Raw genomic sequence first — 18493 nt, forward strand, 5'->3', positions numbered from 1 at the left:
GCAACCATTGTGCCAAGCTACAGAACAGTAAGTGAAATCTGCATATGTAACGAGCAAATATGGCTGCCCCAATCCATATAGAATTACAAACTATAGAGAATTTTAATATTAATATGTTGCATATTTAGTGTGTGTGTGTGTATATATGTATGTATGTATGTATGTATGTATATGTATGTGTGTGTGTGTGTGTATGTGTATATATAATATAAAAATGAGAGACACGATTGCTGAGCTTTTTTTTCTACAAGCATGGAAGGACTTCTCAGGAAGAGGGATGCTGCTCTAGGAAGGGTGTCTGGAAATGTAACTCTCCTCAGAATAGGAACAGCAGGTGCAGGCTAAGCATAGGCAATTGTGTGAGGAGAACATTCTGGACAAGCCACGCTCAAAATCAATGCCTTTTATTAGAGGTAATAATCCAAAAAATACAAGGCACAGCAAACAACGGAATCCAGGAACTGACTGGATTCCGTTGTTGGCTGTGGCTTGTATTTTTTGGATTATTACCTCTAATAAAGGCATTGATTTTGAGTGCGGCTTGTCCAGAATTTTCCTCACCCAAGAGAAGGACTTCTAACCTTTTGCTGACAATCCCAATAATATAAACGTTTTTGGGTCTGTAACTTTAATTGCACTGTAGTTAGTAACTGGTTGGCATAAAAAACAGGCAGCTATCATTTTCAGAATAAGGCCAGCAATGGAAGCTCCATAGTTTTCCCATGGCAGGCTTAATTTAAAGATAGTTTAAAGGTGTTTTCCGCGCCACCGTGATATATATATATATATATATATATATATATATATATATATATATATATATATATATATATATATATATATATATATATATATATATATATATATATATATATATAAAATAAAAATCACAACTGTGAAATAATACAATTAATAAGCTGCTCCTCAAAAATACAGAAAGATACTGTGCAATGTGGATATGGTGTGAAAGAGGGCGCTATTAAGTGAGTCACCTAGCGTGAATATACTGAATTCCTGGTAAAAAAGATACACATACTTAACCACTTGCCCACCAGGTAAATTCTGGCACTTCTCTCCTTCATGTGAAAATCACAATTTTTTTGCTAGAAAATTAATCCGAACCCCCAAACATTATATATTTTTTTTTAGCAGACATCCTAGGGAATAAAATGGCAGTCATTGCAATACTTTTTGTCACACCGTATTTGCGCAGCGGTCTTACAAGCGCACTTTTTTTGGATAAAAATCACTTTTTTGAATTAAAAAATAAGACAACAATACATTTTGCCCAATTTTTTTATATATTGTGAAAGATAATGTTACGCCGAGTAAAATGATACCCAACATGTCACGCTTAAAAATTGCGCCCGCTCGTGGCATGGCGTCAAACTTTTACCCTTAAAAATCTCGATAGGCGACGTTTAAAAAATTCTACAGGTTGCATTTTTTGAGTTGCAGAGTAGGTCTAGGGCTAGAATTATTGCTCTCACTCTAACGATCGCGGCGATACCTCACTTGTGTGGTTTGAATACCGTTTTCATATGCGGGCGCTACTCGCGTATGCGTTTGCTTCTGCGCGCGAGCTCGTCGGGACGGGGCGCTTTAAAAAATTTTTTTTTGGTTTTCTTATTTATTTTTATTTAGTTTTATTATTTTTTACACTGAAAAAAAAAAAAATTATCACTTTTATTCCTATTACAAGGAATGTAAACATCCCTTGTAATAGAAAAAAGCATGACAGGTCCTCTTAAATATGAGATCTGGGGTCAAAAAGACCTCATAATTAGACTTAAATGCAAAAAAAAAAAAAAAATGTCATTTTTTCAAATGACAAAAAAAAAAATGTTTCTTTAAGACGCTGGGCGGGACTGACGTTTTGACGTCACTTCCGCCCGTCATCTTCTTCTCTTCTCCAGATGTTGACACGCCGGCTCTTCTCGCTGAAATGGCCGGTGCGCTGCTTTCATCGGACCTATATAGGCCTCACAGTCCCATCATGCTCTGTACCTACCCATATGATACCTACCCACGTGGATAGGTATCACATGGGTAGGTACAGAGCATGATGGGACTGTGAGGCCTATATAAATCCGATGAAAGCAGCGCACCTGCCATTTCAGCGAGAAGAGCCGGCGTGTCAACATCGGGAGAAGAGAAGAAGAGAAGACGTCACAGCACAGCGGCCTGAAGGGAGAAGTAGAAGTCGTCACAGAACAGCGGAAGAAGAGGAGAAGACGTCACAGAACAGCGGAAGAAGGAGAAGGCTCCGGACAGCGGGAGGAAGAACCGGGGTGCGCCGAGTCAAGAGCGGAGAGCGGCGAACATAGAAGAAGACCCCCCGGAGCGGAGAAGACGTCACAGAAGAGCGATGAAGACCCCGGAGAGCAGGAGAAGACCCCCGGAAATCGGAAGAAGAAGCTCCCCCTGGTAAAAGAGCTAAAGAAGACAGGGGGAGCCTCCGGAGCAGACTAATAAAATATTTTAATACCCTGTGTTTTTTATTTGTGTTTTTACCACTTTTCCTCCAGGTGAATGGGTAGGGGTACGATGTACCCCATATCCATTCACTTAGGGTGGGGGGCCGGTATCTGGGGGCCCCCTTATTAAAGGGGGCTCCCAGATTTCGATAAGCCTCCCGCCCGCAAACCCCGACAACCAACGGCCAGGGTTGTCGGGAAGGGGCCCTGTCCTTATCAACATGGGGACAGGGTGCTCTGAGGTGGGGGGGGCCGCAGTGCGCCCCCCTGCCCCAGAGCACCCAACCCCCCCATGTTGAGGGCATGCAGCCTGGTACGGCTCAGGAGGGGGGGGCGCTCGCTCGTCCCCACTCCCTTCCTGGCCGGCCGGGTAGCGTGCTTTGGATACGGGTCTGGTATGGATTGTAGGGGGACCCCCTACGCCGTTTTTTTTCGGCGTAGGGGGGCTCTCCTTACATCCCATAACAGACCTAAGGGCCCGGTATGCTCCTGAGGGGGGAACCCATGCCGAATTTTTATTTAAAATCCGGCGGGGACTTCCCCCTCAGGATTCATAACAAACGCCGCACACATGTAGAATTGGCGGGAATCCAAGTCGGATCTCCCGTCGCTTCTATGACGGCTCTGTCTCCATCGCGGCAAGCCAGCTCGGCGCTGGCTCCCGCGATGGGGCTCGTAGGTGCTCAATCTCGCCGAGAAAGGGAGCGAGATTGACACAATATCGCGTTCACCTACTGTAGTATATTACCGTTTATTAAAAGCAAATTTAAAAACAAGCTGATTTGCTATAGAAGAATCTTTAATTGGATTTTCTTTATGAACTGTTTCACTCAAGAATCACTACTGTGGACTATTTTTTACTGAATATCACAGATTTGAATGTTGAATTTTTTGTTATGTTATATATTTTTAAATCATTGTGGTGCTAGATTAACTATTGGTTTATCAATTCTATCAATTTCGGAGTGGAGTGTTTAACGTTTCACATATACGCAGCTATTTAAGTATGTGTATCTTTTATACCAGGAATTCAGTGTATTCACGCTAGGCGACTCAATATCGCCCTCTTTCAGGCTTAATTTAAACTCTTGTAATTATTAATTGGAAATCAATGGATTATGTCTTGATGTCTAATATTGAAGATAAACTTTTGGGTTTCATTTACTTTAAAATTATTTCTGAAAATATTTACCTGGTTTGCATTATTTTGTTTAGATCAGCCTCAAAGTCCTGGTGGAAAAGCTGCATATGCCAGTAACTCAACAGTCAAGATCACATCTGTCTCTACAGGGAACTTGTGTGCTGAGGTTAGTTATGTTTGTTTAAATGTATGTGTTGCTTCCTTTTTATTATTAGGTAAAATTTACATTAGTGTATCTTTTGTAGTTGTTGGTGCCTAAAGTTTATAATCTGTTATGCATTTTATTTATAAAAAATGTTGATAATTAATATAGGAGCTACCCTTGATTCTAGTGTCACGCACACACTGTTTCTCTCTCCCCCTCTGTCTCTCTCAGTAAACTGGATATCTTAATTATTCAGATTCTGAAACATATTCAGAAAAAAAAGGGGAATCTTGACTTACAGTGGTACCTTGGATTATGAGCATAATTTTGTTCCAGAAAAATGCTTGTAATCAAAAAGCACTTGTTTTATCAAAGCGAGTTTGCCCATAGGAGGGAATCGAAAATCGGATAATAATTTCCACAGTGACTTCTATGGTATGCAGTACCACATGTGGTCAGAGGTGGGGAAGTGCTGGAGAGACTCGGAGACCGCTCTGATGCACTCGGACACTCGGGAATATTAATATTCCCCACTGTTTGGCCAGTAGCATTGTGAATATAATGTCCAATGTATACATTGAAATATTGTAAAGGCTTTATATATGTTTCTCAAATTTTCTATCAGAACGGCATATTTAATTCATTTTATTTTAATCTTTTTTTTATTTCAGGAACCACCAGCCCCAGCAAGACCTGAGGCATATCCAATTCCAACACAAACTTATACTAGAGAATATTTTACTTTTCCAACTCCCAAATCTCAAGATCGGATGGCACCTGCACAAAGTCAGTGGCCAGACTATGAGGAAAAAGTTCAGGTCCAAATGGGAAGCCACCATTCTAGCAATAACTCAGTCCAAGTAAGTCATTATCTAAACCTAGGAGTATAAAACTCCCTCACCTTTCCTTAGATCTCAACTGACAAGGTCAGTTAGCCTGTTTTTCTTCTATTGTACATAAGTTTGAAACCTAATAATTCCCTAGACTCTTTACAGAGCCAGTTTAGCTCTAAAACATTTATGTCTATAATATTAAATTATTTACCTATCTCTTCCCTTCTTTACTTTGCTGAGTTCTTACCCCAGTTATTTTATTTAAAGCCCAAGTTTATAGTCAACTGTGCATCATGTACCTTTTCAGTCATTATTCCAAACACTTCTTCCTAAGTCATCCTGCAGTGTAATGGATCAGTCAGTTTCCTCTATGTGCAAAGCTAATATAATGCCCTGGGGACCAGACATTTTTCTCTGATTGTTATCTTGGGAACTAGTCCTCTCACCAACCTGTGAGTTGTCCGGTCTCTGGAGCCTATGAGAGATGACCTGGCTCCTGGAATTGTCTCCTCCACCAATAGGAGGTGTCCACATCACACATGCAGTGTGGTGTAGACATCTGAAGAAGGACCCTTTGAAGTAAATGGACAAAGAAGGATCATCACGTGAACATGGCTTCAGAGAAGTAAAGTCATCATTTGGATGTTTTTTTTCTCCATATCAGTGGGCTCAGGGGGGGTTATTGCTTATATTCTATAGTTGGGCTTTAAATGTTTGTCATGCATAATCTGCAGTCCCATAGAATTGCCTGTATATACAGATGGAAGGCTGCTGAAAGCATCATAACGGTGAAATATAGTGCAGCTCACTGCATCTTCAGAAAAGCAGTATGTGCAGAGGCAGTTTTTCCTCATTTAAATGGAATCTATAATAGTTTGAGGTTTTAGTTTTATAAAATGTTTATGTTCAATATTTTTTATTGAACTTTTCAAAAGAATGGATAAGTACAAAGCCGTACACTAATTTTCTTTGGGCCATTTCAATATACAATATGGGTTACATAAGATGTTATCAGACAGTAGTCTAAAGCCCCTAAGTAACTTATTATGAGGTCAGATAGCCAAGTCATAATTTACATAACTTTGTGATAGGGTATGCACTACCATGAAGTTTTATTTAATTTTTTAACCACTTAACCCCCGGACCATATTGCTGGTCAAAGACCAGAGCACTTTTTGCGATTCGGCACTGCGTCACTTTAACTGACAATTGCTCGGTCGTGCGACATGGCTCCCAAACAAAATGTGCGTCCTTTTTTCCCCACAAATAGAGCTTTCTTTTGGTTGTATTTGATCACCTCTGCGGTTTTTAGTTTTTGCGCTATAAACAAAAGTAGAGTGACAATTTTGAAAAAAAAAAATATTTTTTGCTGTAATAAATATCCCCCAAAAATATATAAAAAAATGTTTTTCCTCAGTTTAGTATTCTTCTACATATTTTTGGTAAAAAATATCGCAATAAGCGTTTGGTTTGCACAAAGGTTATAGCGTTTACAAAATAGGGGGTATTTTTATGGCATTTTTATTAATATTTTTTTTTTTTACTAGTAATGGTGGCCATCAGCGTTTTTTTTTTCTTTTTTTTTCTTTTCGGTACTGCAACATTATGGCGGACACTTCAGACACTTTTGACACATTTTTGGCCCATTGGCATTTTTATAGCGATCAGTGCTATAAAAATGCATTGGATTACTATAAAAATGCCACTGGCAGTGAAGGGGTTAACACTAGGGGGCTGTAGGGGGGGTGGCCTCACTAGGGGAAATGACTGATCTTCTGTTCATACAGTGTATGAACAGAAGATCAGCATTTCTCCCCCTGACAGTACCGGGAGCTGTGTATTTACACACACAGCTCCCGGTCCCCGCTCTGTAACGAGCAATCGCGTGTGCCCGGTGACGATCGCGCCGACGAATAGCTACGGGCTCTCGCGCAGGGGAGCCTACCCGATGCCGTAAAATGACGGTGGCTGGTCGGCAAGTAGTTAATCGTTTAATACTATGAGGTTCCCTAAGGAGCCAGCACAGTAATAAATGTCTGCCTTCACTGAGCAGTCCTATATAAGAATGAGTCGCTGCAATGATTTAAGTTCGAGTTAAATTGCAGCTTGAGGTGTTGATTCTGTCAACCGTTTTTATAAAAAAGAAAAAGGGCAGCAAAGGAGTACAAAAATTATTACAATCACGTCAAAGACACTCATCACATGGCTGAGCAATGATAATCTTTACAGCACTTAGTCACTGTGGGCCAGATCCACAGCCAACGGGCTTAACTTAAATCTTCCTATTTAAGTTACACCGCCGCAAAATCTCTACCTAAGTGCCCGATCCACAAAGCACTTACCTAGAAATTTTCGGCTGTGTAACTTGAATGTGTCCGGCGCAAGGCGTGCCCAATCTAATGGGGCGAGTCCCATTTAAATTAGGCGCGCTCCCGCGCCGGATGTACTGCGCATGCTTCGACGCGATTTTCCCGACGTGCTTTGCGCGAAGTTACGTTACGCCGAGTTTTGTGAATCGCGCCGGGTAAAAAAAGTTGCGTCGGGAATTTTTTTTTTTTTTTTTTAAATTTGACAGCGTCGTGGGAAAGAAGGGTCTACTTTTACATGGTGTACTAACTTTACACTTTGTAAAAGTAGCCCTAATTTTGCGTTTGCAAACTAACAACTTACGGAGACTTCACGAAGGGAAACCGCTTCGTGGATCTCCGTAAGTGCTAATTTGCATACCCGAAGCGGCATTTCGACGAGAAATGCCCCCAGCGGCGGTCGAGGTACTGCATCCTAAGATCCGACAGTGTAAAACTATTACACCTGCCGGATCTTAGGAATATCTATGCGTAACTGATTCTGTGAATCAGCCGCATAGATAGAAACAGGGATACGACGGCGTATCCCTTTTGTGGATCTGGCCCTTTGTTTCTATTTTGACAAAAAACACGCAGCATGTAAAGTAGCATTGAACATTACTGTGGTTTAGTATAACGAACATTCCAATGTTCATCTGAAATTCAGCTAGTACTTCCTTGCAACAGCCCATGGTTTTATATTAAATAAAAAACTGTGAAACAGATTAGAGAAAAACCGCCCATAAAAGGGGCATACATGTTTGCCACTCGCCAAAGGAGACTGGCAAAGACTAAAAATAGGGGGTGAGTATGACGATTGTCCACAGGAGAAAAAGGGGGTGAGAATGGGTAGTGAGCACAGAGGAGAAGGGCAAGGGGGAGTGTGAAGAGGGTTAAAGCAGAGATGGGCTTCAGAGAAGTGGACCGGCTGCCATACACACAAGTCAAATTTTGTCCGGTTTCTTTTAAACCTGTCGACATTTGGCCAGTTTGTACTAGGAATACAAGAACCTCTATTGTGGGATTTTTGAGGAAACGGTACAGGAAAAAATATTCAGAATTTTTTTTTATTTTACAAATATATTAATAGAAAAAATTCCATTAGAAATTCCAACACATTACATTTAAATGTTAAAAACATTGCATAGTGAAAAGGAAGATAAGTGATACTATCCGCTATAGAGTTTGGAGACCTTCAGATAAACTGGTGGTGACAGATAAGCGGTTCATCCAATGCTATTCAAATGATTGTAATAAAATCTTCATCAACGATATTGTATCATTATCTACATTAAATCAAAGAAATTCTTACAATGTTTAGAAATTGCATATACGAATCATATTTCATACACATAGATATCCATGGGTGTGTAAAAATTATAACTTTTCAATTCCTGATTGTTTAAGTTATCATTTTTACACACCCATGGATATCTGTGTATGAAATATGATTCTTGTATGCAATTTCTAAACGTTGTATGTATTTCTTTGATTAATTGTAGATAATGATACAATATCCCTGATGAAGATTTTATAATTACTATTTACTACCATTCGAAACGCGGTGGATGAGCCGCTTTTCTGTCACCACCAGTTGATCTGGAGGTCTCAGAACGCTATAGCGGACAGTATTACTTATCTTCTTTTTCAATATACAATGTTTACATTTAAATGTGTTGGAATTTCAAATGGAATTTTTTTCTATGAATATTTGTAAAACAATTTTTTTTCTAAATATTTTTTCCACAATTCTGTCTTGGCCTATGAGGGGGAGTCCCTGGACAGCCGAGGCACTCATGCAACATCGCTGGATTGAGATGGGGCTCAGTTAAGTATTAGGGAGGCTGCTGCACACAAAATATTTTTTTTTTTTTTTTGATGCATATGCATCAAGTTTAAAAAAAAAACTTTTGCCTTTAGAACCACTTGAAGTAACAATAGAGGTGAGAGACATCTCTGACCACTGACCTATTATAGTGACTTTTTAAAAGGAATGGCTGAGAATTCAAGTATACTGACAACTGGATCCCTTTTGGGTATCCCTGATTACCTCTCATCATTAAGTTTAATTACATTTCTTTATCTAAATTACTGTTTATGTCCTCCCGATACAGTCTGTCTGGCTGACCTTTACCCTTACCTGGCCCCAGCTGATGGGGATTTTCTTGAATTTCCCCAAGTTAAAGATGAAATAGATGTGCCCATTTTCAGCTAGCTCCATTACTATGTAACTATAAATATGTGTAGAAGGTTTTCCTCAAAGCAGAATATACAGGGCTATGGGTAATAATCAAGAATAAAAATCGCACACCTATGCGAATCAGTTGCAAACTATGTAACTATAAAGGCCCAAGGCATTGATGGTCTCCCAATTAAAATGTATGAAACCATATGAAGAGATGCGTCTTCCCATTCTATTATAAAACTTTCATGGAGCCCTAACTTATGGGTCCCTGCCTGCGACTATGAAAAACACCATTGTTGTGGTCCTTCTGAAGAAGGGTTAAAAATGCTATCACACTTGTTGATCTCACTGCTAAATGCCAATGTCAAAATTCTTAGTCAAGGGCATTCCTAATATATAACACCCTGTTCAAATTGTGTTTATGCCTGCTAAATCTGCAACTACGCAGATTCAGGCCTACCTCTTTTGAAGTGGGAACAGATTTTATATGCTTATCTTCTGGCCAGTGATAGGTGATGGCTACTCTTGTAGCTTTTCCCTTCAAATGGGTACACTGCAGTGGTGCGCCCTATCCTCTTATTATTTGCACTGACAGTAGCCTTTTGCTGCTGGTATTGGGCAACCCAGACAAGTGCTGGGATTTGTTTGAGGAACACAAGATTAGATTGCTTTATGTGCTATCTACACTTTTTTTGTTTTTGGCTAATAGACCCTTTCCCTCCTGACCATGCCATGTCTATAACTGAGAATTATGGATGCTGTTCTGGCTTAATAATTTATATACAGTGCCTGCCGCCGAGAATGTGTTTTTAGCACGACAGCATCGCGCTGATTCTCGGCGACAGGGTGCCGACATCTCGCACTCGCTGGAATAGTAAAAGCACATTCCAGCAAGCGCGTCATAGAAGCGACGGGAGTTCCGACTTGGATTCCCGCCAATTCTACACGTGGGCGGCGTTTGTTATGAATCCTGAGGGGGAACTCCCCGCTGGATTTTAAATAAAAATCCGGCATGGGTTCCCCCCTCAGGAGCATACCGGGCCCTTAGGTCTGGTATGGGTTGTAAGGAGACCCCCCCACGCCGATAAAAAACGGCGTAGGGGGTCACCCTACAATCCATACCAGATCCGTATCCAAAGCACACTACCCGGCCAGCCAGGAAAGGAGTGGGGACGAGCGAGCACCCCCCCCCTCCTGCGCTTTACCAGGCTGCATGCCCTCAACATGGGGGGGGTTGGGTGCTCTGGGGCAGGGGGGCGCACTGCGGCCCCCCCACCCCAGAGCACCCTGTCCCCATGTTGATGAAGACAGGGCCCCTTCCCGACAACCCTGGCCGTTGGTTGTCGGGGTATGCGGGCAGGAGGCTTATCGGAATCTGGGAGCCCCCTTTAATAAGGGGGCCCCCAGATAACGGCCCCCCGCCCTAAGTGAATGGATATGGGGTACATCGTACCCCTACCCATTCACCTGGAGGCAAAGTGTTAAAGTTAATAAACACGACACAAGGGTTTTTAAAATAATTTATTAGTCTGCTCCGGAGGCCCCCCCCTGTCTTCTTTAGCTCTTTCACCAGGGGGGGCTTCTTCTTTGACGTCTTCGGGTGGGGGCCGCTCTTCTTCGCCGCCGCCTGGTTCTCTTCCACCGCCGGGGGGGTCGCTTTTATTAAAGTGCCCACCCCCCGACGGGTTTCCTCCGACGTCTTCGGCAGGGGGTGGTGTGCTTCTGTCGGCCCCCCCTGTCTTCTTTAGCAGGGGGGGCTTCTTCTTCCGCTATCCGGGGGGTCTTCTCCACTCTCCGGGGGTCTTCTTCTATGTTCTCCGCTGTTGACTCGGCCCCCCCCCGGTTCTTCCTCCCGCTGTCCGGTGCCTTCTCCTTCAGGGCTGAACGTCTTCTTCTTCTGTGCTGTGCTGTGACGTCGTCTTCTTCTCTTCTTCTGCCTTCTCCCGATGTTGACACGTCGCCTCTTCTCGCTGCAATGACGGGTGCGCGGCTTGCATCCGACTTGTATAGACCTCACAGTCCCATCATCTTCCGGTACCTACCCATGTGATACCTACCCACGTAGGTAGGTACCGGAGCATGATGGGACTGTGAGGCCTATATAAGTCGGATGCAAGCCGCACACCCGTCATTGCAGTGAGAAGAGGCGACGTGTCAACATCGGGAGAAGAAGAGAAGAAGAAGACGTCACAGCACAGAAGAAGAAGATGTTCAGCCCTGAAGGAGGAGGCACCGGACAGCGGGAGGAAGAACCGGGGTGCGCCGAGTCAACAGCGGAGAGCGGCTAACATAGAAGACGACCCCCCGGAGAGTGGAGAAGACCCCCCCGGATAGCGGAAGAAGCCCCCCCCTGCTAAAGAAGACGGGGGGCCGACAGAAGCACGCCACCCCCTGCCGAAGACGTCGGAGGAAACCCGCCGGGGGGGTGGGCGCTTTTATAAAAGCGACCCCCCCCCCGGCGGTGGAAGAGAACCAGACGGCGGCGAAGAAGAGCGGCCCCCACCGAAGACGTCAAAGAAGAAGCCCCCCCTGGTGAAAGAGCTAAAGAAGACAGGGGGGCCTCCGGAGCAGACTAATAAATTATTTTAAAAACCCTTGTGTCGTGTTTAACTTTAACACTTTGCCTCCAGGTGAATGGGTAGGGGTACGATGTACCCCATATCCATTCACTTAGGGTGGGGGGCCGTTATCTGGGGGCCCCCTTATTAAGGGGGGCTCCCAGATTCTGATAAGCCTCCCGCCCGCATACCCCGACAACCAACGGCCAGGGTTGTCGGGAAGGGGCCCTGTCCTCATCAACATGGGGACAGGGTGCTCTGGGGTGGGGGGCCGCAGTGTGCCCCCTGCCCCAGAGCACCCAACCCCCCCATGTTGAGGGCATGCAGCCTGGTATGGCTCAGGGGGGGGGCCCCGCTCGCTCGTCCCCACTCCTTTCCTGGCCGGCCGGGTAGCGTGCTTTGGATACGGGTCTGGTATGGATTGTAGGGGAACCCCTACGCCGTTTTTTCGGCGTAGGTGGGGTCTCCTTACAACCCATACCAGACCTAAGGGCCCGGTATGCCCTCTGATTGACCAGGCCATTTTTTGCGATAAGGCACTGTGTCACTTTAACTGACAATTGCGCGGTCGTGCGACACGTTATCCATACAAAGTTAAGGTCCTTTTTTTTTTCAGAAATATAGCTTTTTTTTTTTTTTTTTTTTATGGACAATTTAAAAAAAAAAAAAAAAAATATATATATATATATATTTTGTATTTACTTTTTGCTAAAATACAGATCCATAATAATTATATACAAATTATGTATTCATCGGTTTAGGCCGAATCTGGCCCCAATTTACACTTTTTTGGGGACCAGTGACATGATTACGTTGATCAGTGTTATAAAATTGCACTGATCACCAAAAAAATTACACTGGCAGGGAAGGGGCTAACACTAGGGTGCAATCAATGGGGTTATCTGTGTTCCCTGAGTGTGTTCTAACTGTAGGGGGGATGGGATGGCAGTGACATGATAGAGATCACTGTTCCCTGTTTTTATTATTTAGAACTTGGGAGGATTTGCATCAATCCATTTCCTTGACTGCTAGTTGCAGAATTTGCTTGGTCAGTAGAAGGGTAATGATGGTTCTTCCTTTGGCAATATAACCTCTTACTATATGTGAGGTCAAATCCACGCACCAACTGTAATCTATCAATAACACTAAAGCTTATGCTACCTGCCCTACTCTACTATATATTTTACGTCAGGAACTTTGATTGCTGTCAAGCTTCTACTGGGTTATGGGAAATTAATAAAAAATGCATTAGAGCCAAGGTGTCTGTCAGACAATGGCAAATGGATCAAAGGGAAGAGTCATTTTAGGTCATTATTGACCAAAATGTTTAGTGTGATGAAAGAGCAGGTAAATATAGTTGAAATTCATGAAGTTCAAGAGCGGATAAGGAGAAAAGAGTAGTAATGAGTGGTCAGTGAAATGTGCTACAGGGCATTTAGCTTGCATATTTTTAGTGGATTAGTGGAACCTTTATTAAAGGAGGTGGCAGTTTTAGATTTAGAAAATGAACCAGAATTAGGCAGGGTTTTTGACATAATATGCCATATCTAGGTGAATGTTTGTTTGATTCAGAGGTTTTAGAACAAAGGTTGAACCGGTATGATCTCCTTGCGTGGACCGAACAGTTTTTTATTGCTGGTGTCATTACATGTTTAAATTATAATACTATGCCTATGGTTTGTGTTTTAATGTGATCATGATGCAAGATTCTCTTTTAAACAATATATTTGCGTATACCATATATTTACCTTTTACGCATTGGTAACCCCTCTTTCTTTTTCTCATCAACAGAGAATTGCTCATTCTCAAGAGGAGTTGAGAGATGATCAGGGATTTCCTTCAGATAGAGGTCGCCTAGAGCCTTTGTTACGAAAAGATATTGAATATTTGGACAGGAAGGTAGATGGTAAAGATAGTTGGATGAACCAAAGCTCTTCTGTGGAATCTAGCACATCTAGCCAAGAACACTTGAACAATTCTATTAAAACTTATTCTTCTGCATCATCATTAAACAAATCTGGACCTGGGCGCTGGAAAACACCACTTGCATCTCAGCCTGCACCAGTTGCTGTGTCTCAGCCTATAAGAACAGATCTACCACCCCCACCACCTCCTCCTCCAGTGCATTATGGAGTAGAATGTGAAGGAGTTCCTGTTGATTTACCCCTTCCACCTCCACCATCACAAAATCCATTGGGACCACAGTTAAATGCTCAAGCAGCAGCAGTTGAAAGAAAAAAGAGAGAGGAACATCAAAGATGGTATGAAAAGGAAAAAGCCCGCTTGGAAGAAGAAAGGGAGAGGAAAAAGCGTGAACAAGAAAGAAAGCTTGGGCAAATTCGACCTCCGGTTCCTGCTCCTCCACAGCCCATGTTGCCACAACCTCAAACGGCAGCCCCAGCTTCTAACATTCCGCAACCAAGACCAGAAAAACCAGCAACTCTTCCTCGTCCTCAAGAAACCGTCATAAGAGAGCTGCAACCTCAGCAACAGCCACGCACAATAGAAAGAAGGGATCTTCAATACATCACGATCAGCAAAGAAGAGCTTTCTTCCGGTGACAGCCTTTCCCCAGACCCATGGAAGAGGGATGCCAAGGAGAAATTGGAAAAACAGCAGCAAATGCACATAGTAGATATGCTAAGTAAGGAGATCAATGAACTACAAAACAAGACTGAACGAACTGCAGAAGAGAATGACAGACTTCGAAAATTAATGCTTGAGTGGCAGTTTCAGAAGCGGCTTCAAGAGTCTAAGCAAAAAGATGAAGATGATGATGATGATGAAGATGATGATGATGATGACGTAGACATGCTTATTATGCAGCGCCTTGAAGCAGAGAGAAAAGCAAGGGTAATACAAATATAAATTAATTTAATTTAAAAGTAAGCTGTGCAGAATTCAGTGCTAGTGGATGTTCTTGGCATAGTAAATTGTGTTCTATTTAATGTCACTTTCCAAAATATATATAATGCGTGTGATGCACCAAAATTTCAGCCGGAAATGGTGTCGTCGGCGCATAAGAGAAAAACCTTTCTGATAATGGCACCAAAAAAAACACGCTAGTTTGCTGCGATTTTTGCTTTAAGTTTATCGTGATTTTACTGTGCTTATGGTGTTTTTAATGGGTAATGTGACTCAAAAACATAACATGGGTGCGTTAATGATGCATTCTTGCTCCGTTTCCAATGCATTTCAACTGGGAGATGCTTTTTTTTTTTTTTTCTTGCCAAGAATGCAGCAAGCAGGATTTTTAACACCACAATGGAGGCGCAATAGACCAGTGTTCAGACATAGAATTTAAAGGGATACATTTTTCTCAAGCCTTTTTTACAGTAAAGGTGCCAATAATGTCAGACGATGAATTCATATTAATTTAAATTGATGATATTAATTAAAAAGTCGAATATAATACAGTTGCACATAAATATATATAGTGTGTCTATTTTTTATATAGAGACGGTTTACGGGCACTTCCGGATTTACCATGTGATCGGCTGTGATTGGACACAGCCGATCACATGGTTAAAGAGCCGTGTCATCGGCTCTTCACAGAGATCAGGGTGGCGTTGTGTCCTAGCAACACGGTGTGGCCACAAACACTGCGTGAGAGCAGACGTTCTGGTGCGACGTCAAATGACATCCACCCAAAACGAGAGCTGCACCGTCCCTCCGTCACTTGACGGTGGGCGGGCAGCAAGTGGTTAAAGGTGGATAAATTCTGTGCGATTTATCTTTGATTTCTTTACATCTCAAAAGCCTGGCATTTTTACAAGAGTATGTAGACTTTTTATATCCTGTGTGTGTGTGTGTGTGTAAGAAAAAAAAAAATAGTTTTCTAGATGAACAGCTAGCAGTATAATAAGCCCAGTAGAGAATGTCATTTATAACAAAAAAAAAAGTTGCATACGTTTGTCACGGTGAAAGTCATTTATACTTTTGTGTTTTTGATCAGCCTAGATTCACATGATGCACATTTACTATAACTCATTATACAGGTGCAGTATTTGTAAAACAGAAATGTAATATATACACAAAATTTAAATACAGACCTTCATACAGATAAATCATTAAACTTGTGATATTTTTACATCCTGACACATCCCTATATCACATTGTTCTGTGCCTTGAGTAAACTATGGGATACCTGTTCATCTTAGCTAACATGTTGGACTTGAGAGCTTCCCCTAAAGCATCACTATGCACAACAGTGGCATGAGGAGGTTTTCAAGTAAGAGTGGCTATAAACTAAAAAATGTGTATCTATATTTGTATGTTCTGTACCTTTTTTTAGTAAAATGGTGCATCTAATTTTGTAGCGATTTAGCAAAACCGGGTTTAGTTTTGTTTAACCGGGCTGTATAACCATCAAATCTACTGAGCACTATTTACATCTAAACCAACCGCATACAACTTCGGAAAAACAGAAACTGCTTTGACGAATGAATTACTGTTTGTGGGGTCTACATTGGTTTAATACATGGGGAACAATAGAAATATCATAACCTGAGCAGGTCAGAATCCGAATTGTATATAGAAAAGGCTCCTGTGAAAGAATAGGTGTTGCCCATCCTTTGTCATATGTTGGTAGCAGTGATGTTATTGCAGGTTGTATACAAAAACAGCATAGTTCTTTATTATTATTTAAGGTACTTGTATAGCACTGTCAATTTACGCAGTGCTTTACATATACATGGTACATTCACATCAGTCCCTACCCTCAAGGAGTTATCAATCTAAGGTCCCTAACTAGCATTCATATACTGGGACCAATTTAGACAGAAACCAATTAACCTACCAGCATGTCTTTGGAGTGTGGATGGAAACCGGGGTACCTGGAGGAAACCCACGCAGGCACAGGGAAAACATGCAAACTACAGGCCGGTAGTGTTGTGTTTTGGTATTCAAATCAGCGACCGACACCCCCCCCCTTTTTTTTTTTTTTTAACTGCTAGGTGAGAGTGCTGCCCACTCCACCACTGTTGGTGATGGAAACAACTATTCCTATAGTAGTTGTAACAATTGGCTAACCAGAGTTATTATTTAAATTTGTTTAAAACATTATGTATATTCAAAACCTAAGGTGCATTGTGTTCTCGTTCAGCGTATAACTTGAGTTTTTGGGGTGTTAAATTTTTTACATACTGCGTCTTCTTGATCTTTGTGTCGGCCATATGAAAATTGCTTTGTTTTCAGTGAGTTGGCTGAGGTTTGTAATAGGAGTAGCAGCACAACCATTGTGTAGCACTACAAAGCAGGAAACAGCTGGAGTATGTACGAGAAAATGGGGTTGCACAGAAATACAAATTGTACAGAAATAATTACAAATTGCACACAGAAGAAAAGCTTTTTAAATGTACACATACTTAAATGGTTTACAACATGCTGATCTCTCTTCCATGTATGTGTGTGTGTATGTATGTATGTATGTATGTATGTATGTATGTATGTATATATATATATATATATATATATATATATATATATATATATATATATATATATATATATATATATATATATATATATATATATATATATATATATATATATATATATATATATATATATATACAAAATTACATAATAAAATAAGTCTATCCTTTCATGTTCTACAGTATAATGAACCCATGTTTAGGGTGTAACATAGTACCAACAGTGTCGGCACAACAGAATGACTGGATCGGCAGCTTCTGCTGTCAAACCATTAATTCCGTGCTTATTAATAAATACTGATCCCTTTACTTCCCCTTTTGTAAGGGGAAAGGGGGTGGGTTCAGCACAGTAAACCATACCATGTGATTGCTGTGATAACCAATCACAGCAATCACATGGTACCCAGCTGCTTGGATTGGCTGGGTACAGTGTCTGTGTGTACCCGGCCATCCAATGACCCTTCAGCATGTATCAATCACCCGGTGGATCTGTCATCAACTGGCTAAGTATGCAGTGCTGTAAATAAAGAACCATAGATCTCCCATTGAAAAATGTACCCTGGTATTAAAGTGGTTAAATCCTCTTCTTCCAGGAAAGTACAATTAGTTTATTATTGATTTGAAAGTTTTTTCTAATTAAAAATTTTGCATGCATATGTAAAACTGGTTGATATTGAGCTGCATTATTAAAAAAATGTACTGCAAACTTTTTTTTGTTTTACAGAAGTTGATCTACTGATCGATTGCTGTAAAACCATCCAGTCTGATTTTCCCTGCTAGATCGGCTGCTGGATATACAGTAGGTGCACGCGATATTGTGTCAATCTCGCTCCCTTTCTCGGCGAGATTGAGCACCTACGAGCCCCATCGCGGGAGCCAGCGCCGAGCTGGCCAGCCGCGATGGAGACAAAGCCGTCATAGAAGCGACGGAAGATCCGACTTGGATTCCCGCCAATTCTACACGTGTGCTGCGTTTGTTATGAATCCTGAGGGGGAAGTCCCCGCCGGATTTTAAATAAAAATTCGGCATGGGTTCCCCCCTCAGGAGCATACCGGGCCCTTAGGTCTGTTATGGGTTGTAAGGAGAGCACCCCCTACGCCGAAAAAACGGCGTAGGGGGGTCCCCCTACAATCCATACCAGACCCTTATCCAAAGCACGCTACCCAGCCGGTCAGGAAGGGAGTGGGGACGAGCGAGCGCCCCTCCTGAGCCGTACCGGGCTGCATGCCCTCAACATGGGGGGGGTTGGGTGCTCTGGGGCAGGGGGGCGCACTGCGGCCCCCCCACCCCAGAGCACCCTGTCCCCATGTTGATGAGGACAGGGCCCCTTCCCGACAACCCTGGCCGTTGGTTGTCGGGGTATGCGGGCGGGA

The 18493-nt window shown here is 42.2% G+C and overlaps 1 protein-coding gene across 20 annotated transcripts in view; it reads left to right on the forward strand.

Annotated features, from left to right (window-relative positions):
* The window catches only part of AFDN (afadin, adherens junction formation factor), a 284571-nt gene that overhangs the window by 207831 nt on the left and 58247 nt on the right, over positions 1 to 18493 (forward strand). For all 20 annotated transcript variants that reach the window (XM_040350667.1, XM_040350660.1, XM_040350652.1 and 17 more), the window contains 3 exons: positions 3693 to 3784; positions 4435 to 4623; positions 13476 to 14537. In XM_040350667.1, the coding sequence (XP_040206601.1) occupies positions 3693 to 3784; positions 4435 to 4623; positions 13476 to 14537 (1343 nt within the window). The remainder of the gene's footprint in view (positions 1 to 3692; positions 3785 to 4434; positions 4624 to 13475; positions 14538 to 18493) is intronic.

The sequence above is a fragment of the Rana temporaria genome, chromosome 4 (genome assembly GCF_905171775.1).
Source record: "Rana temporaria chromosome 4, aRanTem1.1, whole genome shotgun sequence".
In the NCBI taxonomy this organism is placed as follows: Eukaryota; Metazoa; Chordata; class Amphibia; order Anura; family Ranidae; genus Rana; species Rana temporaria.